Below are 25,845 nucleotides of genomic sequence, written 5' to 3'. Positions count from 1 at the left end.
AAACTGAATGGGAGGAAAAGAAATATTGAAGTGGGAAAGTCAGCCTTCCACCAGGGCTGCAGGTGATTCATGCGAGGAGAACCCCAGCCTACAAAGTCAAGAAAGATTTCCTAAGGTCATTCGTACGTGACTGTGATGCAAACAAAGAGGGAGGGGGAGAGGCACACTTGCGGTCACGTGCCGACGGGCTCATCCGCGAGGCTTTTTACTCGTACAGCGCCACCTAGAGGGCCTGTGCGGAGACTTGTACGTCCGGGTAAGCAGCTGCTCTCCTGGGTGTCACATGTCGGAAAGTCCCTAGCCCTTATGCATATGTGTGTGTATTGTGGAAATCCCCAGCGCTTTTTTCCCCCGTGCACTAAAAAAAAAGCCACACTCAGAACAACCTGATAGAGACTGATTCCAGCTTCTAGTCACAGCAAAGGGAAGGAACGCTGTAGGGTGGGGGGCACAAAGCCCAGACAAAGGGTTGCTGGCGTCCGGAGCCCTGCGGGCAGAGGGGCATTTGCTGCTGCAGCAGCCAGTTTTGTGGTCTTCGGGCTTAGGGGGACGTGCATGGATCCTCGCGCGGTACTCGCCAAAGCCTGGAGCATTTACATTAAGGACTATTGACAAGACTCGCCGTGCCCGTCTCCGCGTAAGTAGTTCGCCCAGCTTCTTTGGTTTGGGTTGCTCGTGATGGCTGCCTGGGCCTAGTCTGCAAGGTAGATACCGGCAGGGGGGAAAAGAGGGCCACGCGACCGTGTACGTTTCTTGCCCCGGGTCGACGAGAATGAGATGTGGCTTTAACAAAAAAAATCTTAATGTGTTCCTTTTGACGGCCACTGCTCAGTCGCTGGCTCGGATGTAGTTTTCCACTGAGAAATGCTCTCAGCTCTCCGGACTATAAATGATCTTGTTTAGGGTCCTTGCCTCACTTATCCCACAGTTGTGAGATAGGCCCTTCAGGCCACTGGTTGACCAGTGGGGAACTGAGGCATAACTGACGAGAGAAAGGGAGAACAGAGAAATAGGTCAATGATATACAGGATATAGAAAACAATTTGACTGCATTTTCCTTCCGAACTTGTGTGGACGGTTGCAGTTTTTAAGTCACCCTAATCAGGTACAATGAAAAGGGCTATTAGTTTTCATCCAGAGAGAATGCCCTTGATTTAATACGCAGTTTAGACTTTGGGTTTGGGGGAGAATATGGAAATTACAGGGTAGGTTCCAGATGGTGCTTTTGTTTTGGTAATACAACAAAACTGGACCAGGATTTTGATTGTTTTTTTTAGGACCCGCATGATGTTGCCCACATAACAATGCCCTTGTTTAATCCTTCATTTTATTTTTTCTGGGTTTCCCCCAGCTTTGCTCCATTTTTTTCCCAGGCATGCTTTGCTGTAATATTTCCTGAAAGATCCTTTTGTCACTCTAAATGCCTGCACAATGGAGAATCAACCCAGGACTCAAGAGCAGTTTCTGAAGACAAATTCTGGGGGTAACCTGCATCACATATTAAGTTCTAGCAATAAGGCCTAGGTACACAAATACATATACAAGTAATACTTGTTGGTTGCTTAAACTTGCATAACTGGATGACAGCTGGTTGCAAATAGTTATGAAATATGTAGTATTCTAACTTTTAAAAACAGAAGTTTGCATAAGATATTTAGAGGAATGTGTGAGGCCATATGCAACAGCAAATGCTAATTAAAGCCAACCACTCTTTTAAGAAGAATGATGATAGATTATTTCACAACAAACCAACACTGGAAGCAAAACCTGCGCACTCGTTGATGGTAAAATGCCTTTTGAGATAGATGCAAGCAGGGATTGTTGACTTGTCAGTAAGCATTCTAGTTACTTTTCATTAAGCAATTTTAAAATAGCAACCAGTCCCTCCAGTTGATTATAATTTAACACCTACCAACAGGGATTACGTTAATAAGTCTCCAGTTCTTCATAAAAGAGAGTCAAGACTGGGTTACAGACCAAATCCTGCATCAGTGGATGCTGGCTGGTGGACTGGAGCAGGAATTTATCTCAGGCAGGAGGTCTTGGGGACATGCAGCCCAAAGAAATTTCCGTAATTATATTTTGACAATTCTTTGTTGAAGTACCCTTCATGCTTTTGCAGTGATCAGACACAAGTATGTCATTTTGAACCAGTCTCAATCATGCCTGGCTGTGTCAGTATTACAGAGAAGTATGTTGTTGGCCAATACTTATTTTTTCACAACATGAGCGTAGAAATGCCATGTGGGACACAATTTGTCCAAAGAAAGGCATTCTTACAATTCAGTTTGGATAGGACAAATTTTATGTACGTTGAAAACACCACATGCCCATGAGCCTTCGGAGGTTTATCAAAGCCAGACACTACCAGATACTGGCAGCTTGTTGTGGGTTTTCTGTTGAGCTTTGAGAAGCTTTCATTATTGTGATATGTAGAATGATTTTATGCATTGAAATATATTTGTGGAGATTAAGGCATTCGTTGTCTCATGGCCCCAAGTGTAGACTGTACACACAAGTGATTGAGAAAAGTATTAAGCTATTCAATCCTACTGACTGCTAAACATTGTTTGTACATTGCTCACAATTTTGAGTATCCTCTAAGGCTGCCTTGCTAGGCACATCTAAATAGGTGTAAGGCACATTTAATCAGGGAAACTTATTTCCAGATACACGTTCATAGGATGAGATGGTAACATGTACATTGTGAATGGTCTAAATGTGAATGGTTGCATCAAAACCAGAGCCTCATCCTTGTAATAAATTGGAAGAGGGAATTCTTAAACTGTGGGGTCTACAACATATATTTAGGTCATCAGCATGTTAGTGATTGACAGTGGAGACAGAATAGTACAAGGCAGTAGGACAACTACCAAGGTAAGAGGTAGAAAAATGAATTTGAATGAGTTAACAAGGATTCTGTCCTTCTGGTTGACTTCCTTAACATAAACATTGGTTTCCACTGAAATAAATAACATTCTAATTACTTGGTCTCACTGGATTCAGATAACTTTTGTCCCTGAAATGGAGTCCAAAAGGTTCAACCCTTGTGCCATATCTAGTATTTTCTGCTTGTACTATCTGCTTGTACTGTTAAATTATTTGAATCCCACCACTGGGTAGGAGGCTGTAGTTAAGAAAAATGGACTGGACTGTCCTGGTGCTACTGATTTTAGAAAAACATGAAGAATTCAAGAGGTGAAACTTTTCAGGATAAGGAGATTAATCATCTGCTAATGTTGCACATCAGTCTTCTGTTATAGGCACAGGTTCAGTAGCTAACTGAAAAACTGGCAGTTCTACTCTTGGTTGAAATAGCTTGAAAATGGTAATTTTATCTATTTAGCAAGGTGTGACTTTAAAACGAAAAGAAAAAAAGAATTGCCACCTCTACTGAAGTGGTGAATTATTACTACTGCTGTAATGGTGAGGCAGCATGGTGTGATGGTTATTGTTAGACTAAAATCTTGGAGGTCTAGGTTTGAATCCCCACTCTGATGGAGAGCTTGCTGGGTAACCTTGAGGCCAGTCACATACTCTCAGTCTAACCTATCTGTCAGGGTTGCTGTGAGGATTAAATGGAGAAGGAGAGAATGTTCTAAGCTACGCTTCTCTCCACTGTGGAGAAAAGTGTTGTGTGGTTGTGAAGTAAATAAATTAATAAATGTTAATTCATTCCTTTGGATGAGATTTCTTTAGGTGATACGGTGAAATGCATGCATGCAGTTGCTGTGCAGAGGAAGGTGGTGACAAACCATCCCGCTCATCTCTTGCTTTGAACACCCCCACAGTTGAGGGGTGGGCGGTTTGCCATGAATCAGTTGCAGCACAATGGCATGCTACTCATTCAGTCAGTTCTAAGCATATTCCTTTGGGAGGTTGTTTCAGGTAAAATCCGTGGGATTTACTCCTGAATAAGTGTCGTTATTATCAGATGACTGTTGAAGTTCCATGGAAGTGAATGGCTGCTTGTTGGCAGAGCAGGAGTGTCAATTAGCATTCTGACTGAGCTTAACATATTGGATAATTCATTGTTACTTAATACTGGAAACAACCTGTTGCATGCTTTAGCTTGGTGTCTCAGGGATGTAATCACCCTGTATTCATAGAATTTCCCCGCAGACTCCTGACTAAATGCTTGGAAGATCAGACCTCTACTTTGAAAACATGGAAAAGTGTACATATCTGTTCAGATTGCATATATGTATACGTTTCTGCAGCCCTAACAGAACTAAATGTTCATGAAACAAGACGTGGCTGTTCCTGGAAATGTAGCAAAAACTCCAGCGGCACTTTAAAGACTTAATTTATTGTTGCATGAACCAGAGATCTCTTAAATGCATGAAGAGAATTGGGAGAGGGCAGAACTTGTTACAAAGCCAGCCAAGGGCCCAGATAGGCTTTTTACATCACTAAGAGGAGTAGGAAATAAAACCAGATCCCATCAAAAAGTGCAAAAATATCTGTTTAGAATAACCCCTTGCACTTAGCAAAGCTAGGCAAATAGTGTACATAAAGAGGCAAATGCTTTCCATAGCGAGGTAGTGAATCCCGGTCTCTATTGAACCCAGAACTGATAGCTTCAAATCGGCACATAAATTCCAGTAAGGCAACTTCACAATGGAGTCTCCCTTTGAAACTTTTTGAATTATTTATGGCAGCTTTCAGGTTTGTTGCCCAGTGTCCAGAGAATGAAATCCCCTTTGGTTTCTAAGTTTTTTCCTTTTTAGAATCTGGTTTGTTTCCAAACAGGCAGACTGGACAGAATAAACAGTAGGCAGCCATTGGTACAGTGTGCCAATAAGAACCAACCCAGCTGGCTCTGTTGGAGCTGTACTGTCGCATATTTTTGTGTTCACCTAGTAAATATATTTTAACATTCTTACTGTTAATAAGTGGTGTTTACACAGTAAAAACAAGTTATATTTTTGAAAACATAAATAGGTCAATAGCTGCTACATTTTTGCTTAGATGAAGTACATCCTGAGACCCTGAAGAGTTGCTGCCAATTAGAGTAGCCGACGCTGACTTTGATGGACTTTGTATACTGCAGATTCACATGTTGAAGCAGTTTTACGTTTGGGGTGGGGGCAAACTAGGAAAATATGAGAAGAGGAAAGCACTGTGAATTTGCCCGGTGGAAGATCATAGGTCTTCTGGTCCTCATTGACTTTCTTCATTAGTCCACAACCCAGAAGCCTGGTCTACAGAACCATAGGCTGCGATGTTCTTGAAATGTTTCTGACTCAGTTAGGAACATCAAATGGTAGCTTATTATCCAAGCTACAATGCAAAAAGAGCCAGAACAAATAAGGTGCTTTATGCTGCATACTGTAAACTGCTGTAGTTAAATGCAGATGGCTCAAGTGAGCAAGCTACGCCATGTGAAAAGGCAAAAATGAGAGTGAGAAAATCCCCGGAGTTACAGCTCAGTTTGATCACAAGGGAAATATAGAATGGAAACATACTGGGGGGATTCTAAGCTAAGAGGAAATTCTTTGTCACCTGGATAGATTTACTACTGAGTAATCCTAGGTCTCCAGTTCTGCCTTGCTGGGCACACCCCAGTGTAATATCTCTAGTCTGTCATTCTAAAGGGCGCTCCCCAGTTACAGATTTCACTTCTAGATTTAGAAGTCTGTTTGGTTAGCATTTATAGAAAGCCTTTATCAAATGTGACTGGTGTGTATAATAGTTTAATGACTTTCCTTTCATAGAAACTGTCCTTTTCTTCTCCACACTTGCATTGGAAAAGGCACTTAGAGAACAAGCTTCCTGCTGTAAAGTAAAACTGAATAAAGAAGTCTTGTGCTATTTGCCTCACTGGGATGATGAGGGTTTAAAAATTCCTTCTCTTACCTGCGTTCTTTCCATTCCTGCTTGTAGGTTCCGTCTTGCAAAATGGCTGGCCCGCAAACCATTCCTCAAGCTTTGTACTTGAGCAACATGTTGAAAGCTATGAAGATAAGGGAGAGCATGCCTGAAGACCTTGTCAAGAGCATCAGTGGAATAATCATTCACTTTAAGAGCATGCACAGGTATACTGTAGAATTGTTCAGGATGTGCCAGTTCTGCCCTCAGTTTCAGAAGATACTTCAGAAAGCCCTGATTGACCAACTAATGCAGACCTCACTGGAACGACAAAGGAGGCTGAACTGGTGTCGAGAAGTTAAAAAACTTGTGCCGTTGAAAACCAATGGTGAGTGAGCTTCTTGTGCCATAAGGCAGAAAACAGTTTTGATTGTTTACTTATTAGGTTTATCTGCCACAATTCAACCATAAGATGCTCAAAGCAGCTTACGCTTTAAAATACAAATTCATTCACCATTGCACCATTTCCAGATTCTTCCCCTTCCCTACATCCCTGTATATTACCCCCAGTGGTCAGTAACAGAACTGGTGTGAATTTTATTTAGATAAGGTTCTTTTTCTCTCTGTTAGAATAATAAAGGGGGCTGTTCCTTGGAATTGGGAACAGCTGTGCAGAAAAAGAGCAAAGAGGCTTTATGAGTTCCTGTCTGGGCTGTAAATATTGCAGTGAAGCATATAGAGAAGTTACTTCAACTTCCTCTTTTTGTACTTCTGGTCTAGTGTCTGGATTGACATCTTTGGATGATTCTCCTTGGTTATTCATGGCATTTCCCTGATAGTCTGACTAGAAATGGGAATCAACAGGTTCTTAGTATTATCTTAGTCCGTGGATTATAAAATTCATGCTATTTACTTTTAGCTTCCTTAGTACATGAGGTTTATCTCATTTTGGGGAACTTAAAAATTAATTTGAGCCTGTTCTTTAAATATCAACTTTTAAAGATGGGTATAAAAGCCAAGAGCCTGTCTGCATTTTATCAGCACCCAAAGCTGATAAACAACAAAGTGGTGACAGTTGTTGTGTGATTTCACATGAGGTTGTGGATGCAGCTGTTGTATTTTCATGATGTGGGTTATTGCCATACCTGGCTTGTACTAAGGAGTAAATCATTACAACTGTATTTTGAACTATTCCACACCAACAGCTGACCTTGCACAAACCTACATGAATGCTTACATAGTTGGATTTGCTGAAGTAAGTATTTGGAATGCAGAATATAAATTGTAACATGAATAAATGAAGAATCCAGAACAAGAGCTTTTAAAACAGCTTTTTGAACCCTAAATAAATGAACTGGAATGAGCTGCCTTCTGAAATGCATTGGGTAGTAGTAGTTGTTGTTGTTTGGAAAATCAGTTATTAAATAGATTTCAGATTGGCAGAGAGCAGTCAGTCTCAAGTTTCAAGTAGTAGATGACGTCCTTTAAGCTATCCTGACAGGATACTTTTCTTGTGGCAGTCTTAGAACAGTGCAAAATGTCCATTTAGCTATACAATAATGTCAGAATGTTTCTAGTAGTTAGGAATTTATGGTAATAGTAGGTTACTACATGTCCAGCTATGCGCTGTTCTGTTATGGTACTTAACAGTTTGTTAAAATGGCCTCTGATTAAATCAGTCCAACATTATTATAATTTGAGGGAAAGTATATTTCTGTTATTATTTCTGCATATTGATTGTGCTTGTTGCTGAACAGATTTCAAAAAGAACAAAGGCCTTGCCTAGGAAATTACATAGAAATTTACAATCTATGTAAGATGGACAGAGCCAGTGGGAAAACTGGTCATTCATAGCAGGTTCCTAGAATAGGTAAGCGCTGATGATCCATAAGTAGTCTAGATCCAAACAATCTGGGAACAAGTGGAATTGAGCCTTGTGTTTCATAATTAGCAGTTCATGATGCTTCATGGCAAACCTCTGCTGAAACAGATGGGAGTTTCAAGCATAGTTTCAAGGCATTGGTGATGGTGGTATAATGTGTCATCAAGTCTTAATCAATTTATGATGACCACTCATGATGGTTTCAAGGCAAGAAATGAACAGAGGTGGTTTGCAGTTGTCTGCCTTTGCATAGTGACCTTGAACTTTTTTGGTGGTCTCCCATTCAGGCACTAATCAGAGCTAATCCTGCTTAACTTCCAAGATCTGGAAAGTTCAGGCTAGCCTGTGCCAACCAGTTCAGAGTGCCCAAGCTATTAGGTACGTATATTCTTCAGTTTGAAGTAGATTTAATTGATTAGAGAGGTGATTTCTAGAACTTCTTTTGAAGGCTTTATTACCTAAGACCATTGTAGAGCATTGTAGAGCATTTGTAAAAATACAAATATTATTCAAGATTATAGATAGCTCCTGTATGTTAAAACCTATATCAGCAAATACTTTATATGGAGTATTTACTAGAAACTCACACACATGTGTGTGTGCAAGTTTTTAGAACTGTTCAAATAAAAATGGAACCTGATCATGACTTAACGTGGCTAATAATTTCCTTTCAGTCATAGTAAGTGGTATTCCAATGTTTTCTTGCCTTAATACATTTCTTCCCTGGAGCTCTACTGGGCAAGGTTCACTAAATCTGTTATTGTGAGCTAATTTCAAAACTTGAACTGTTTTTCCAGTGTTGTAGTAATTTCCAGTATCTGAAACATTGGGAAGGCATGTGAGAAATACACATCTGGAGTGCACATGCACAAGTTCCTGCTTCAGGCATTATGTCGGAAACGTGGAAAGTTGATGTGGAAATCACTTGCATTTCCTGTTTTTGCATTCCTGTAGTGACCCACAAGCGCAGTCTTTGGTGTGTGGCTAATTAATTGTGTCCCAAATTCTCCAGAATCCTAATCTTAAAATTTGTGACATAGCATTCATATGGACTAAATTTTGCCATAGCAAAAACAAAGTTAAGTGAATGCATATACAACCAAAAGGGAAGAGTGTACATAGGAACCCAGACCCATGGTTAGTTCCCAAATAGTGATCAGAGCCTGCTCATTTGATTATGGAAGCCATGGTTAGGTCATTTATTGTCGAGGAGAATGTAGCGCACAGAGTTCAGAAGACTACTAGGTCAGTGATGGAACTGGCAGATGGATCCCAAGCAAAGGCTTTTTTCAGTGGTTTGCCTTATTTAAATGGGCAAAAGCCATCAGTCTGTACCTTCCATGTCAGATCTCAGTGTCAATCAAACATGTAATGATTCTGAGCTCATTTCAAAATCTTTGACTGTATTATTTTTTTCCTAGCATACGTATCTACTATTATTGCATGAACAGAATTTGCAGCCCTTACAGTGCAATCTTAAGCAGGTCAACACAGAATGGGGCTCACTGCTAGAGAAATGTTTGTAGGATTTCATTATTAATCTGTTAAATCATGCGCCTACCACAGGTGGGTGATCACAGATGGTCCAACTAATTCAACCTAAATAACATTTCATTTTTGCAGAGTAGGATCTGTTAGCCAGCTGGCTTCTGGGGAGAAGTCCTGGAAGGCAGAGAAATGGGTCTGCAAATTTCTAAATCCCTTATAAAACCATTCCAGTCATAAGGGCAGATCTAACATCTTCTGGCACAAGGGACAAGAAACTTGTCTACTTGTGCACCAGGTGTTTATGTGAGGCGGGGGCAGGATTTCATTACAACAGGAACACCTTGTGCCATATGGAATGCCAGTCTAGAGGATTCCGTGACCTCTCCCTCTGTGCTTGTATAATGCTCTGCCCATGCAGCTTTGTGATCACAGAGGGGATCTCCATAGACATTTTGCACAGTCCACTTCCTTCCCTATTAACTCTTCTCTGCGTGCTAGGAACAGAACGGTCTCACATGGATGGACATGCTGCAGTACATTTGGCACTGTGGCCTTTGTCTAGCTCAGCTGAGGAGGGGAAAGTGTCAAGCTATAGGGGATCCTGACCACACATGTAGAACTGTGTCAGAGAATTTACACATGTGGGAGGTGGTTTGTGCCATAAAGGAATAATATAGAAGGAGAACTTGCAAAAACAGTTTTCACTTAGTCAGTATACTTGGCATTGGCTATTTTCACAATCAGAAATGTGTTTTTAGACTGATGTGTTATTTTTGAGTGGCAAGAAGTAAAAGTTTCTATAATTTCAATCTAAAGAATCTAAATCTGTGATTTCAATATAAATTATTTTAGGAAAGGTATAAAAAAGGCAGTGGTGGAAATCAGAATGATTTATGTCCTGAACGTTCGTTTAAGAGTACAAGGGCAGAACGCCGTTGTTGATTTTAAAAAAGGAAAGAAAAAGGATTGAAACCATGTCATTAAAAAAAAATTCCAACATCCACTGACTAGAGATTTCGCTTCTATAATGAATAGACATTCCAGCTTAGTTTAACCACGCCCACTTGGAAAGTCCAGCACTGAGTACTTCACAGTTCAAAAGTCTGCATCAGAACAAGAAGTACAATAGCTGTTACTCAATTGCTAGTCAGATATCTTAACACTGGGGAATTCCAAGTGTTGCTTAGGGAATTTTGGACTGGTGGTTCTCAATAAAGAACTGAAAGCAAGCACACACAAGAAAAAAAAGCCCTCTTATCTTTGCTCTAGATTCTGCAAAGGGAAAATTTTAACAGGATGTAATAATTGTCCTACTTGTGTGTGTTTTTTTTCTCTTCTTCTTGCTGAGCCAGGGACTAATTCAGCACTGGAGTCAATGTCATACATGTTTTGAAATCCTTGCATTTATTTCATTTATTTATTTGCTTAATTTTAAATGATTTCCTGAAGATGATTTTGTAAGAGCTGACGCTCTAGTTCAGAGGACTTGCATCCTGTTTATGTGCAGTAGGGATCTTCCCCATGACAGAATATGTTCAGATTTTGATTCCAGGCCAGGCTGCACATTGGTGATGCTGGGGAGGGAAAGGATCTGTGTTCAGACATTTTGGCCATCTGGAGAAAAAATCTTATCAGTCTTGTCAGGTGTGTGATGTTTTGTTAGTGTAGTATTTAGTGAGTGTGTGTGTGTGTGTGCTGACTTGAGTGTGTGCCACTACAATGTAACAAAATTATTTTCAACATCAAAACATCAAGGGAGCATTTTCCAAATCAGAAAATCTCCCTCCTCTTGACTGTCCCAGTCCTGGAATGCATTAATGCCTTTTGTGTTCTGAACCCTCCTGTGGGCCTGCTTCTATTTCCAAAGCATCTTCTTCTGTGTAATTCTTTCTGGGGTCCTTGTTGCTTTTGGAAACGCCATTTTCCCTACCCTATCTCTTCATGTAATTCCAGATAATCCTTTCTTGGAGAAGGTTTGTAGCAGGAATGCAGCATAGGTTGGAACTGTTTGTCAGGCGTGTTTCCCTTGTGTAGTAGCAGTATGCATTCAAGTGCCAGGTCTAGCTGACATAAAGCCTGAAGCGTAAGAGCCCTGCTTACCAGCATGCTTGTGAGCCTCCTTCCTCGGATGGAGTATAATAAACAAATCGTAATTTAAAACTAGCTCCACATGTCTGCATTCATACATCATGAGGGGCCAGAGTTGGTTTTTAAATCAGGGTTCCTTCACCACACTCTGCAAAGTGCTGAAGCCCAGCAACATGCTGGTTTATCCATATTGTCTACTTGTCTACTTGGATTTCCAAAAGGCTTTTGACAAAGTTCCTCACCAGAGACTGTTGAGAAAACTCAGCAATGAAGGAATAAGAGGGGAAGTCCTCCTATGGATTAAAAACTGGTTGAGAAACAGGAAGCAAAGGGTGGGTGTAAATGGGAAGTTCTCACAATGGAGAGATGTAGGGAGTGGTGTCCCCTAAGGATCCGTATTGGGACCAGTGCTCTTTAACCTATTCATAAATGACCTGGAAGTAGGGGTGGGTAGCGTGGTGGCCAAGTTTGCAGATGATACCAAATTATGTAGGGTGGTGAGAACCACAAAGGATTGCATGTAAGAGCTCCAAGCGGACCTTTGGATAAATTAGGTGAGTGGGCTCAGAAATGGCTAATGCAGTTCAATCTAGCAAAATGTAAAGTGATGCACATAGGGGCAAAAAATCCAAACTTCACATTAAGCATGCTACAGGGGTCAGTGCTATCAGTCACAGACCAGGAAAGGGATTTAGGCGTCTTAGTTGATAGTTCCATGGGAATGTCAACTCAATGCATGGCAACTGTGAAAAAGGCAACTCTATGCTGGGGATCATTAGAAAAGGAATTGATAATAAAACTGCAAAGATTGTCATGCCCTTTATATAAAGCAGTGGTGCGACTGCGACTTGGAGTAGTACTGTGTCCAGTTCTTGGTCAGCCGCATCTCAAAAAAAGGATATTGGAGGGAGATAGGAAAAAGTGCAGAGAAGGGCAACAAGGATGGTGATTGAGGGACTGGAGCACCTTCCCTATGAGGAGAGGCTGCAGCGTTTGGGACTCTTTAGTTTGGAGAGGAGGCGGCTGGAGAGGGATATGTGATTGAAGCTCTACAAAATTATGCATGGGTAGAAAATGTTTGTATTGCAGAGAGAAATTTTTCTCTTTCTCACAATAACTAGAACCAGGGGGCATTCTCCATTGAAAATGCTAGGGGAAGAATTAGGACTAATAAAAGGAAACACTTCACTTCACGGTAACGTGTGATTGGTGTTTGGAATATGCTGCCACAGGAGGTGGTGATGGCCACTAACCTGGATAGCTTTAAAAGGGGCTTGGACAGATTTATGGAGGAGAAGTCGATTTATGGCTACCAATCTTGATCCTCCTTGATCTCAGCTTGCAAATGCCTTTAACAGACCAGGGTGGATCGGGAGCAACAGCCAAGCAGAAGGCCACAGCATACCACATCCTACATGTGAGCTCCCAAAGGCACCTGGTGGGCCACTGCGAGTAGCAGAGAGCTGGACTAGATGGACTTTGGTCTGATCCAGCTGGCTTGTTCTTATGTTCTTATGTTCTTATATTCTGGCTGGACGTTGGCTTCACGTGGCACCTGAATGTTACTTAGCGTTAATAAGGACATCATCTCCAATTTTATGTTTTTTATAGCATCAGTTTTAACCATAACTTTTACTACCTTCACCTGTAAATGTTTCTGATTATATACATATTAATTTTATTCCAATAAATGTATTAGTACTTAGCATTTACGTTCCAGTATTATTGCTGGCATTTTCTCAGTTGTCATAAGGACTAGAAACTTATTGCGTGTTTGCATGTGTGTTATATTGAAAAGAGAACACTGAAACTGTTATTTTAAACAATAACTTTTATTATCAAGAAGAAAAATATCATTTTTTAAGGATAGGAAACAGGATTTGAATGTTTCTCCCAGATAACTTTCATTTTCATGTTCACAGCTCCTAATATATATACAAGAACATTCGTAAATAACAATTTCTTATACTCAATTAACAATTTCTTATACTTTTTTGCTTTCTTTTTTGCTGTACTATATGATGAAACTCCCCAGGAAAGGAAAATGCAGTGCCTGTAAAGTTCAGTAGTAATGGTGTTGACTGTCTTCTACTTTGAACACTTTTGAAAGAGCCCCCTTGGACTAAAGTATTTTCAGTCCCTACCTGCTTTGTTAGATCTTAAACAAGTGTAAACGGCAATTGCGAATAGGGAAATCCCCCTACATCTGTCATAAATTTAAAAGATTGTCCTAAACTTTGTAGCTGTATTAAAGCTAAGGTGTTTTCCCCCCACTTGATACAATGTAAGCAGTAGACTAAAAAAGGAAAGAGAACCCCCTGTACAAGCACTGGGTCATTACTGACCCATGGAGTGACAACACATCACAACATTTACTAGGCAGACTATATTTATGGGGTGGTTTGCCATTGCCTTCTCCAGTCGTCTGTGCTTTACCCCCAGCCAGTTGGGTACTTATTTTACCAGCCATAGAAGGATGGAAGGCTGTGTCAACCTTGAGATGGTTACCTGAAATTGACTTCCATTGGGATTGAACTCAGGTCATGAGCAGAGCTTGGACTGCAGTACTGCAGCTTTCCACTCTGTGCCATGGGGCTTTTCCCAAGCAGCATATCAGCCATTGGGAAATGACCAGAAACTGGACTGGTAGTGCCTGCTCCATAGGCACAGATAGAGAAATGAACATGGGCATTTGTTTCTGCATTTATATGGGACACCTTTGTCACCAATGTTCTGAAGAATTCCTTTGGGTTTCTTCATATAGCAGGAGCCCATTAGGATTGGGCATTCAAAACAGTTCTGCACATGGAAGATCACTCAGATGAGAGCACTGGATTGAAACAATCCAGTGACATCATAATTTTGAATTACTCCAGCCTGTGATCAAGTTAGTGAAATGAAAATGGAGGATATATCTCTACCCCACCCCCACATTGTCTTCGGGGGGGGGGGGGGGTCAAAGGGTTTTCCTAGCAAATTCTAGTTTGTCTGCCTGGGGAATTCCAAGGTCTCAAATAGTCCTTTTGGCATTGTTAAAGTGACTTACTTGAAATATTTTTATTACCGTATTACTATTTATCTTTAACCCTTGACCACTTTCATTTTTCTGCAGGTGATGGAAATTGCCTCATGCATGCTGTTTCCCAGTATATGTGGGGAATCCAAGATGTTGATCTAGTCCTGAGAAAAACACTGTTTAGTGCGCTCCGGGAAGTTGACACACGCAACTTTAAACTGCGCTGGCAACGAGAGACTCTGAAATCACAGGAATTTGTGGCAACAGGGCTCTGCTATGACACCAGGGTAAGTCCATCTGATTTATGTGGCAAGGAATCCTTCAAATTTGGTATGGTTGGGTTGATCATGATTTCCTGTATATAATTACAGGATGGGAAGCAGTTATGGGAACAAGCTTAAGAAAGTAAAATTGCAGGGCTGTCACCCAATTAAAACATTTTAGTCTATTAACTGCACTGGATTGCCCAATTTATTAACAAAGAAGTTCACTTCTGCGGATTTTCCAAATTAAGTAACCTCCCCTGAGATGGGTATTTCCATGGACCACCCACAACTCCAGAAGTTGGCATATCCCTTCCTGCTAACGCGTGGAACTGTTAGAAAACTCCTGCCACAAAAGTTTTTTAGACGTTATGCTCTCATTAAAGCACATATGGATAAGCACAGACTTCTGATCAAGAAATCCACACAGCCTGTGGCTTTTTCCTATTTTCGGCTTCTCCGTACTGGGGGATGCAAGGAAAATCAGTCTCTGTGTTTAGTGGTCTGATCTTGCGAGCTTACCTGCCTGCCTTGAAATGGCAACCAAAGCCAACTGTAGACTTTCTCATTTGGCACACTTTTAAAGAAAGGTGGAGTAAGGATCAAATGATGGACTGGTTTTGTCAATCACAATAGTGCTGGTTTGCAAATAACAACTTTCCTGAGAGGTGTAAGAACCCAAGGTTCCAACTTTGTAAATTGGAAAAGAGTACAGTCTTTTTCCTTTTCGAGCCATTGGTGTGCCACAAATGACTAACAGATACGAGTGGGCAGGCAGACTAGGAAAAAAAGGTTTTCTTGTGGGCCAGTAACTGCTAATTGTAAGCTTATTTGTTAGGCTGTTATAAGGGTGGCGGGAAAGTCCAAATGGTTTCCTCTGGTTAAAAATACAGCTTGGAGTAATCTGCAGTCATTCCACCCATCAGTTACCCTTCAAGTTCTGTACAGCTGGAATGCTTATAAACATGAATTAACTTAGATGTTTGAACAAGGAAAATACTGTTAAGGGAAGTTTTGGGTACACCCAGTTTATGGTATTGCATAATAACTGATATTGTTTGTATCTGTCTCTTTTCTATTCCATTAGAACTGGGAGGATGAATGGAACAACCTCGTCAAAATGGCATCTGCAGAAACATCCATTGTCCAAAATGGGCTTCAGTATAAATCCTTGGAAGAAATCCACATTTTTGTCCTTGTTAACATCTTAAGAAGGCCAATCATAGTTGTTGCAGGTAGTCATTTGCAGATTCAGTCATAAACATCAAAGCCATCACTTGAAGGGACACAAACATCTTATGGTTTTTTTTCTTTCCCATATGATCTGCATGGTGATTTTACACATGCTCACCTGAATTATAGATAAACATTTTTTAAAAAAGGTTTTTATACTCTGGAAGTACCATGCTCTGTGTGGGGCATCGCTGAGTGGTAGAATACATTCTGTGCAGGCACAAGGTTGCAGGTTCAGTTCATGGCAACTTCTGTTAAATGATCTGAGGTCGCAGGTGTTGCCCAAAACCTTTCTGTGCTTGCTATCCTGATGAACCACTACAGGAGTAGTCAATAGCCATGAGCACCAAACAGTAAATTTGGAAGGCGGGGTGTGTGTGTGTGTTTTCCATACGACACTGAGCAAGCTCAGCACCATGTACAGGATCTTGGCAACCCTTCCCGTTCCGATGATCCTATGGATGAGCTTAGCCCTTCACAGAGATCTCTCTCTTCCCCCCACTCTCAACTGGCTCCTAAGACTACGTGGCTGCAGAGGGAAGGAAAATTTAAAGAGCTGAAAAGGCTAAAAAGTTATTCAGCTTTTTGACTACACCTGTTGTTGTTTTTTTATTGGTAAAAGCAAGCTGATGTGGGGTTTTTTTGGATTTGCTGTGATTTGGGTTTCCCGAGTGACCAATTCTGGTTGGCAATAAGAGCTAGATAACCCAGTAGTCTGATTTCCTATGTTCCACTATGATGTAAGCTATACGAAGTAGGCTGTCTCAGTTTAGTAAAGATTGAAGTTGAACAAATGACAACTTGGTGAGCCTGGCTGTTCTCTAGCTGTGTGCCTCAAATCATTTGGTCCTATCGCTATGGCTGGGTTGCTGCTGGGAATTGCCATTATCTCCTTGATTAACAGTGTCCACAACATTTTTAAAAAATGATCACTGTGTTCAATTCAGAAAGAGTTTTTTTAGTCTTGTCATTACCAGCCCTTGCTATTTTTGTAAACATGTGAAATGGCCTTATACCAAAAGCCTCCTGTCTTTGGTCTGTCGCCTCTCCTGTCTGCTTTAACTGACGGTGGCTCTCTAGGGTTTCAAACGGAGGCCTTTCACATCACCTCTTTCTGATCCTCTTATTGGAGATGCCAGGTGTTTAACCTAGGACCTTCTGCATGCAAAGAAGATTCTTGAGTAGTGAGCCCAAGATGCACACAATTAAGTGAGAGTTTTGGGGAAAAAATAATGAAGGGTGCTTTGATTCTCAAAAGCTTATACCCCAAAATCTTGTTGGTCGCTTAGGTGCTACTAGATTTGACTCTAGCTCTCTTCTTGCAAACCAACATAGCTACCCTTTGAAATATATTAAAGAAATTAAAACAGCAATTATTTGTTATAGCTTGACAGCTTGTCATTGGCTAATCCCTTTCTTTTCTTTTCTTCTTTTCAACAGACAAGATGCTTAGAAGTTTGGAATCAGGCTCAAGTTTTTCCCCTCTGAACATTGGTGGAATTTATTTGCCCCTCCACTGGCCTGCAGAAGAGTGTTACCGATATGCCATCCTTCTTGGCTATGACAACATGCATTTCACACCATTGGTTGTTCTGAAAGACAGTGGCCCTGGTATGTCTCAGAGTGTATTCTATACTGTGTTAATGTTTTGTTGTGTTCTCTCCACTCTGAATAGTTATCACAAATGCATTCCTAATTAAACATTCAGTTTTGGACAATTAGTCATCTGGTTGTGCAGAGCCCTTAGCTTTCTGTGATTTAATTTCCATGCACGCTTGATAGTGGTCCTTGGGATTTAGTCATGCATGTGATTTCTGAATGCTTTCTTGATGGAAGAGGCTGCATTGGATCTCTGACGTGTCATGTTCACAGCTGTTTCCATTTGATTCCGCCGTAACAATCTGTTTTCCTTTCCACAGAGATCCGGGCAGTCCCATTGGTTAGTTGTGAAAAAGGCAGGTTTGAAGACTTGAAAGTCCACTTTCTGACAGACTCTGAAGAAAGGGAGAAAGAGAAGCTGTTAAGAGAATATTTGATGGTGATTGAAATTCCTGTGCAAGGCTGGGATCCAGGGACAACCCATCTTATAAATGCTGCAAAGTGAGTTCTCTTTCTGCAACATCATGTGACATTGTTAAATCTTGCTCAGTCTCTTGTGTCCAGGTGTGTGATCTCAGTCTCCAGTGCTCTGTTCAATCCTGGATCATTCAAAGTTGTCTCATTCTAAATTAGTTTTAAAAACTATTTTGATGGGCCTTGAAAGAACCAGCAAATGCACCATTTAAGAACTTTAACTAGAAAGCCAGTATAGGTGTATTGTCGAAGGCTTTCACGGCTGGATTCCACTGGTTGTTGTGGGTTTTCCGGGCTGTGTGGCCGTGGTCTGGTAGATCTAGTTCCTAATGTTTTGCTGGCATTTGTGGCCAGCGTCTTCAGAGGTGTATCACAGAGAGTAGTGTGTTACACTTCTGGACACAGTGTGTAACACACTTCTCTCTGTGATACACCTCTGAAGATGCTGACCACAGATGCAGGCGAAACGTTAGGAACAAGATCTACCAGACCACGGCCACACAGCCTGAAAAACACAACAACCAGTATTGGTGATTTTTGAGAAAAATTGTATTTATTTGCATGCTTCATCTTTCTCTGAGAGCTCAGGTGGAGTAACTTTATTCCATTTTACCATTACAACTACCCTGTAACAGGCTGCAAGTACAACTGGTGATTTTAATGACTGACTGGGGGTTTAAACCCAGGTTTTACTGAGTGGCGTAATGTTATGTACTGCCATATTTTTGTTATGTATACTGGTGTTTTAGTTGGTGTTTGTATTAATGTGATTGTCTCATTGATTTTATAATTGCTATTTCATTGTACAGCCCATGTGGCGTAATGATTAAGAGTGGCGAACTCTACTCTAGAGAACTGGGCTTGATTCACCACTGCTCCATATGACTCTTGTTGGTGACCTTGACCAGTCATGGCTTTCTCAGAACGCTCCCTCAGGCCACGTGGAGGAAGGCCATGGTGAACCATCTTCAAAGCTGCCTTGCCTTGAGAACCCTACGGGGTCGCCATAAGTCAGCAGTAACTTGATGGCACTTTCCACCACCACATTTCATTGTATTCTTGGTTTTTCTAGAAGCCACTTATTGTTTCAGAAAGATGGCATATAAATATTTTTAAATACTGAGTATCTGTTCCATCTGCTGTTAGCCATACCCTTCTAAAGCAGTATATGGCAGTAAAACAGAATATTACAATTTTGCAAATAAGCAATATCAAAAAACTGCACATAGCCAGCACTTAAAACAGTCCATTTCAGGTTTGGCATCAGCTGGAAAAAAGCCAACCCACAGCCTGGGTAAATAAAGAAGTCTTTATCTGGTGCCTGAAACTCATTAAGAGAGGCATCCAATTAGTGACTATGTAAAGGAAGTTCCAGTGATGTGTCAACACTGAAAAACCCTTGTCTTTGGTAGGCACCCACCTTTCCTCTGAAAGTCGCAACATGCAGGGCAGTGATATTGATTATCTGTGTGATGATGTGCTGTAGTGGCTATTCCTGCTTACCTGTTTCCTCCCAATAGTTGTTTGTTGCCTTCTCATCACTGAGTGATGCCAATTCCTTGTTTCCTTGTCTTGAAGGTTGGATGAAGGCAACTTGCCTAAAAACATCAACCTAGTAGAGGATTACTTTCAGCTGGTGCAGCATGAATACAAGAAATGGCAAGAAAATGTGGAGCCCATTGGAAAGGAAATGTATGCCAGGAACCATCTGGAAGTATCTCTATCTCAGCTTTCACTTGTGGAAGTGAAATGTGAAACTCCGAACTGCCCTTTCTACATGTCTGTGAGTACCCAGCCCTACTGTCACGAATGCTTTGAACAAAGGAAGAAGAAGGGAAATAAGCTAAGGAGGCAGAACTTCCGAGCAGGGTCTGAGAAATTCCAGGCAACTGGATCTGGTTCATCTGAGGGTGAGCCCCATGACCCTGCTGTGCAGTCATCAGTGGACCCAGGAACAGGGCCGCTCTCAGCGCCCCCTACAGCTCCAAGCCTTTTCCTGTACAGTGAAACCACTGCAATGAAGTGCAGGACCCCGAACTGTCCTTTTACGATGGACATGCAATTTAGTGGACTCTGTGAACGCTGCCACAATTCAAGGGAGCTCGGCCCTTGCAGTACCTTGGATGAGCCCCAGAACTCAGACTGTGTGACGTGTTCATTCTGCCTTAAGGATACCAACAGGACCTTCAATGGCATGTGCAGTTCTTGTTTCAAAAGGGCTAGAGATGGTTTGCCACAATCCAGTTCTGGCCATCAGAGATCATCCTCTGATCCTTCCCACCTATCACGGAACCTCCTTCAACATTCCTGCCAAGCAACAAGCAGCAGCCACATCGTGGAGTTGCCACGTGCACCACCTCAGGGAACTGAAGAGCAGAGGGGGAGCACTAAATGTCGGAAGCCCGCTTGCAGCTTTTTTGGCACTCCCCAGAATGAAGGATTTTGCACGATATGCTATTTTGACTACCAGGAAAATAAAGGTGAGTAAATATTTTGCCTCAATTTGCCATGGGGTTCAAGGAAACTAAAGGTGGCCTTGCTTACTCTGAAAGTCGCTCGCCTTGCTCGCAAATCGAATAGAAAGAAATAGTCTAATCCTGCAGTATTTATGATTCTGCATCACAAAGTTGAAATGCAAGACTGTTGAAAAACTGTTTTTTCCCAACTGTATTAGTGAGTTAACCATCACTCCAGAAATTTCAGCACTCTGCTCAGAGTTTGCTGATGTACCAGAGAGCACCAAACCAGTGGGGATACACCTGTGTGGCTAGACATGGATTTTGAAGTTGATTCTAGCTTCTAAAATCTTGTTAGAGCTCAAGATATGACATCAAAACGCAAGGGACTTACCATAGTAATGTCACTTTCAGTTTTCCATAGTGTAGTAGTAGAAGTAAATGTATTGTCTTGGCCGTTGGCCTTCACAATCTCCTAATATGCAACATAAAAGTTTTCCATAGTGGCAAATCGCTTACAGCCCCATCCAAACTCAGAGGCGGCTTCCTGCCATAGAAGTTTTCTGGTGGCATGGGGAGACTTGCAAAGCGAAAAAGCCTCCCTGCCACCAAGAAGCCTTTATGGACCTCAATAGACTTACATCACCTTTTCGGTGGCTTAAGTCTGAGGTCCCATCTGCTGGCATAAGGCAACAAGTGGCCGGGAGGAAGCTGACTAACATTGGTTCCTCCCCTGGCCCGCCTCCGGTACGCTAGTGGCAGCAGGGACACTGGGATGCTGCTGCAGCAGCTGGCACTGCACCCCAGCACCAGGGAGGGCCGTGGTAGCTGCATACTGACAGATTCACCCCTCAACAGGGGCAAGTGCCCCAGGGAGGGCAAATCTGCCAATGTGACTGCATGGTGCTCCCATGGGCGGATCCCCCCCCCCTTTGGAAGGGGCCGTTAAACACTGAGGCATAATATTGAACATAAGAAACATTTAAAGTGCTGGAGTTATTCCATAGGGAAGCTGTGCATGTATTTTAAACTGTTGTGTTTGAATTTTTATTTTATTAGGGGACAAAGTCAAATTTGCACTGCTCAAACGAGCAGCAGAGTAGAAATCTTTATTTTCCGTCCTTATACATTATGCAAATGTTTGTGTATTTAATGTGTGTAATACAGTCTGCTTTCAAAGTTCAGGTTTTGAAAAGTGAGAATCTTTGTGGAATACAGCATGGCAGGAGAGGCAGGGAATGTTGCATTTGATTTTGATTACTCATTTCATGTTAAGATTCTACATAGGTGATAAGGGAAGGGAACAAGGAATACTGGTTGAGGATGGCAGATAGGGAGATAATAACCGTTGGTTCGGTAACTTCATTCAGAGCTGTTTTGAAAAAGAACTGTTCACAGTTATTTGTCAGAGTCTGTGGTCTGCTTTTAGCAGCTGCATGACACAAATTCATGAGGTGAAACTTTTTCCCTCATGACATGTTCCTCCATGGAAAAGCAGAGTCAGCTGAATATATCTGCTTGTCAGAGTAATACTGTGCATTGTGATAAGTGCAACATGGGGAGCAGAAGGGAATAGGTGCATTGGTTCTTCTGAAGCCTTTGTCTTCATAGTCGCTTTGACCCGTCACTGACCATTTTCTTCCTGTTATGTGATAATAGATGCTTCATTGCCTCATCGCAGAAGGCCCCAGCAGAACTCCCCTCCCTCTGGGCATTCTGGAACTTTGGCTGCCATGTACCAGAACACTGTTTTCTGCCTGGGTCAAGAGTGTGGCACCTCTGGGAGCACGATGCTTGAGGGATACTGCCCAAAATGCTTTATTGAAGCACAGAATAAGCGTTTTCATGAAGTCCGAAGAACTGAAGACCAACTAGTGAGACAACCAGAAGTCAGTACACTTACAGAAATCATTCCCCCAAATTTAACCCTATGTCTTTCTTGCTAAAAAGGCTTCATTAACTCTTTGAAACAAGTTTATATGGAAGTGCCATCCTAGTCAACTTTGCTTAGGATTCATAAGGAGAATGTAATGTGATGGCTACTACACCAAAAATAATATAAAATAAATTCTGCTCTTGTTCGCTAGCCATGACCAAATTGTACAGGAATCTGTTCTGTAACCGTTACAGTGGCTTCGTCTGTTTGGTGTGACATCTCGGTTATCCAGGGGGAAGAACTAACCTAGAGTAGAAACTGGAAAGCCTGAGTTGTGTGAAGCTTGAGACAGCACTTATTTGGAAAGTCTAGCCCTTGTGTTACGTTTGTTCCTTCCCTTCATTTTTCATAATAAGTAATTTTAACAACATCCAACATATTTGTGAGAACTCTTTTTGCAATGAAAAGAATAATGAGCTCTCTGCAGGTTCTAAGATTTCTGCTTTAACGTAGTGTGGTCAGAAGCCCCACATGGCGGTTTTCTAATTGAAAGGAACAAAAAGCTGTAGTTACTTTTCCCTCATTTGCTTTAGCTTAGAGATTTCCTAACCTTAATGTGACCAGGTCTGTTCCCACATTTAGAACTGACCATGCTTTTAACATTTTCAGCGAACAGGACACCACAGAGATTCACACCAGCCAGCTGCCAGCTCTCAGAAACGAAAATGTACCACGTCTTCATGTAGGAACAACTTAGCCTCCAGGACTGGGGAACTGTGTCATGAATGCCTGCGGGCCAGTAAGCGGGCACAGTCGGGGCATCCTCGGGGAGAACCTTCAGCAGATGAGCTTCCGAAGCAGCGCTGCCGCGCCCCTGCCTGCGATCACTATGGCAATAAGAAGTGCAACGGCTACTGCAATGAATGCTACCAGTTCAAACAGATCTATGGCTAGCGAGAGTGAAAAATGTATGAAAGCCCTTGCAAGAAAAGGAAAAGAAATCATGGTGCTACATCCAAAACACTCACTCACCCTGCCAGGTCTTTCCACCAGAAGTGAGAAAGACATGTGACTTTGCAGGGAAAACAATAAGCTGCCTTTGCATATGTGATATTGTATATATGTATATTGTATATATACTGCAATGTGTTGATGCACTGTGGCACGCATACCTGTGTGTTCCAGAACCTGTAATGGAAAGACAGTATGCTTTCAGTATATTTGAGATCTGCTGGAAGTTTTTATTGAATACTTGACTACAATTTCCAATCCCCACTTCTCTGGCACACATTGGCTGTGTGCTGAACATGCAGTCTCAACAGATGAATAGAGACTAGTGCTCCTTGTGTACCCTTTTCCCGGTACCTCTCTCACCCCATCCAAGTGCAAGGAAACCTGACGGATTGTCCAGGATGGAACTAAATTATTGCATGGCAACTGTCTTTCAACAGGAGGGCTGTTGCCTTTGCAACTGCTGAATTCTTTCTTCAGTGTTGTGAAAATAAAACTAAGTGCAGTTTTTAAACTGCATTTCCTTTGTTTTTGAGGACTTGTTTTTGTTATAAAATACCTGGCCAAAGTCTCAAATGTTCACTGTTCTCTCTTTCCTGGTCTGTCTGATGAAAGTCCAGTTCTCCCCTCCATTTTCTTTTTTGCAAATTCTTTGTTCCTCATTAATGGGACATGAATGGAAGATTTTCACTTCTCCCCTGCTTGTTGTAATCCCCACCTCTTACTTTCCCTATGAGAATGACTTCCAGAAAACAATACACACATGTCAATTCCTTTGCTTTAAATCTTACCTATTGTTGTTATTAGCCCTCTTCACCTTAATGTGAAATAGTTCTGAAATCCCATTATTGTTGGACTTCCGATAAATAATATAACATTGCGAATATTTGTTAAATGTAAAGAGTTAAAATATTTATATTCTTTCAAAAGCATGATTCGAAATTTGCACATTTTTAGTATCCTAATATAGTCTTATTTCATTTTTCTGTAACTGTATATAACTAGGGAAGTTTTCCAATAGTAAAAATAAATTATTTGAAGATTCATTTTACTTTATTTTTACAATTGTGATGAAAAAGTAATGACTGCATCCACTATGGCCCACCAAGTGACTGCATATGTCTGCTCGAACGTCTGACCAGCCACAGAAGCAGGGCACACAGCATGGCCACCACCTGAGTCAGCTGGGAAACCTGAGACAGCTGGCCAGGGAGCAGGAGCAGGGAGGAGATCTGATGCTGGTGTGTTGATTGTGGCTGATTGACAGGTGTGTGTGTGTGGGGGGGAGAAACAGGTGATTGTTAATTATTGAGAAGGGTTTGTGCACCTGGAGCTGAATGCTGGCCCCACCCTCTGCTGTTTAGCCTGGAAATGTAATGTTCCTACTTATCAGAGGTGTATCAGATCCCAAAAGAGGCAAATGTGCTGGCCAAGGGGCAACTTATTTGGTCAGCCAGGCATTTTGCGGCTCTGCAGCACCCAACCCAGAAGCCACAGCTCATTTCCAGGCCTGCTGGAGTATTTCAGGGGCATTCCAGGGGATGGAGCCCATCTTAATCAGCGTCCACTGCCTGAAGCCAGTGACAGATACACCATTTCTTTCGCATTGTATCTCCATTATCTCCTGTGGGGGATTCTGAAGTGCTTTTCCTTTTTTTACTTTCTTGGGGGAAAGTTCTTTGGAAAGGGCAAGGTGGTGCCACACCTGCCAGCACCCTCTGAAATGGGCTGTTATGTAGTCACAAATATCACAATTCCATATTCGGTGTATTCAGCCCAAATTTTAAAATCATGTTAAAAATGTAGCCCTTTATTATGGATCTTGCCTAAGGAATGTTATTGGAATGTAGATAAGTTCTCCTAATGCACCCAACTTACCTCAGGATATTCCTACAAGTACCTCTATTCCCTGGGACAGTACCTCTGTTCTACCAGGAAATGCAGAAGGTACTTCCCCTGATTAAACGTTGCGTTTTGTGTGTGTGTGCTATCAAGTGGCAGCTGACTTTTGGCAACTCCAGCAAGGAGCTTTCAAGGCAAGTGAGAAGTAGAGGTGGTTAAATGTTGCTTTACATTTCCAAATCAGAACTGGCATGCAGATTACCAGGGGGCAGGTACCTTACAGTGACAAAAACTTTAAATGTTTTTTTTTCATAATTTAAAATGCAATACACCCCTCCATTGGATTTGATGGCTGTAGTGAAACTCTGTTTATGATTTTACTGTGATTTCTTTAGTCCTTGATGTGGTTAATTATCTGATGGAGAATATATTGTGTAATTATGTTTATCAGTTGCATCTGAAGAAGCGAGTGTTGACTCACAAAAGATGATGCTAGAGTAAACTGTTAATCTTTGAGGTGTCACTGGACTCTTGGTTGATTTTCTCATAACAAACTAACCCATTACCTCTCCCATTACCTCTCTGGAATTATGTTTACCACTGACATTGTCAGACACTGACCACACATTAGTGAATGGTCATCAACTGTCATAAATACTTTAAATATTAGTTCTGGTGAAGAGCCCTTCGTATTACTGGATTCTAATAGAAGTAAGGTGAATGATTCCCCCCACTGCCGCCCCCCCCCCCCGACCACTGGCATCCTACTTGGTACTTTTTCCTATCAGTGTCCCTTTTGAAAATTT

The 25,845-nt window shown here is 41.6% G+C and overlaps 1 protein-coding gene across 2 annotated transcripts; it reads left to right on the top strand.

Moving 5' to 3' along the window:
• The first annotated feature begins 299 nt into the window (after positions 1-299).
• TNFAIP3 (TNF alpha induced protein 3) lies at positions 300-25,560 on the top strand. 2 transcript variants are annotated; one of them, XM_048489783.1, is made up of 9 exons: positions 300-637; positions 5,887-6,199; positions 14,382-14,572; positions 15,636-15,783; positions 17,222-17,392; positions 17,701-17,881; positions 19,433-20,334; positions 21,970-22,199; positions 22,856-25,560. In XM_048489783.1, exons 2-9 carry the CDS (start codon positions 5,902-5,904, stop codon positions 23,138-23,140), a joined length of 2,406 nt encoding a protein of 801 aa, XP_048345740.1. In that variant the 5' UTR covers positions 300-637; positions 5,887-5,901; the 3' UTR covers positions 23,141-25,560. The 2 variants fall into 2 exon arrangements, with proteins under 2 accessions (XP_048345740.1, XP_048345750.1); XM_048489793.1 differs by lacking the exon at positions 300-637 and having other exon boundaries at positions 5,951-6,038.
• Positions 25,561-25,845: the final 285 nt, after the last annotated feature.

Source organism: Sphaerodactylus townsendi, linkage group LG01, assembly GCF_021028975.2.
Source record: "Sphaerodactylus townsendi isolate TG3544 linkage group LG01, MPM_Stown_v2.3, whole genome shotgun sequence".
NCBI lineage: Eukaryota > Metazoa > Chordata > Lepidosauria > Squamata > Sphaerodactylidae > Sphaerodactylus > Sphaerodactylus townsendi.
Note: the sequence above shows the minus strand (reverse complement) of the source record. Positions and strands in the feature narration are given on the sequence as shown.

Coding starts and splice junctions, on each gene's coding strand:
- TNFAIP3 (XM_048489783.1), top strand. CDS start 5,902: ATGGCTGGCCCGCAAACCATTCCTCAAGCTTTGTACTTGAGCAACATG. Junction 6,200..14,381: donor TGTGCCGTTGAAAACCAATG/GTGAGTGAGCTT, acceptor ATTTTTCTGCAG/GTGATGGAAATTGCCTCATG. Junction 14,573..15,635: donor GGCTCTGCTATGACACCAGG/GTAAGTCCATCT, acceptor CTATTCCATTAG/AACTGGGAGGATGAATGGAA.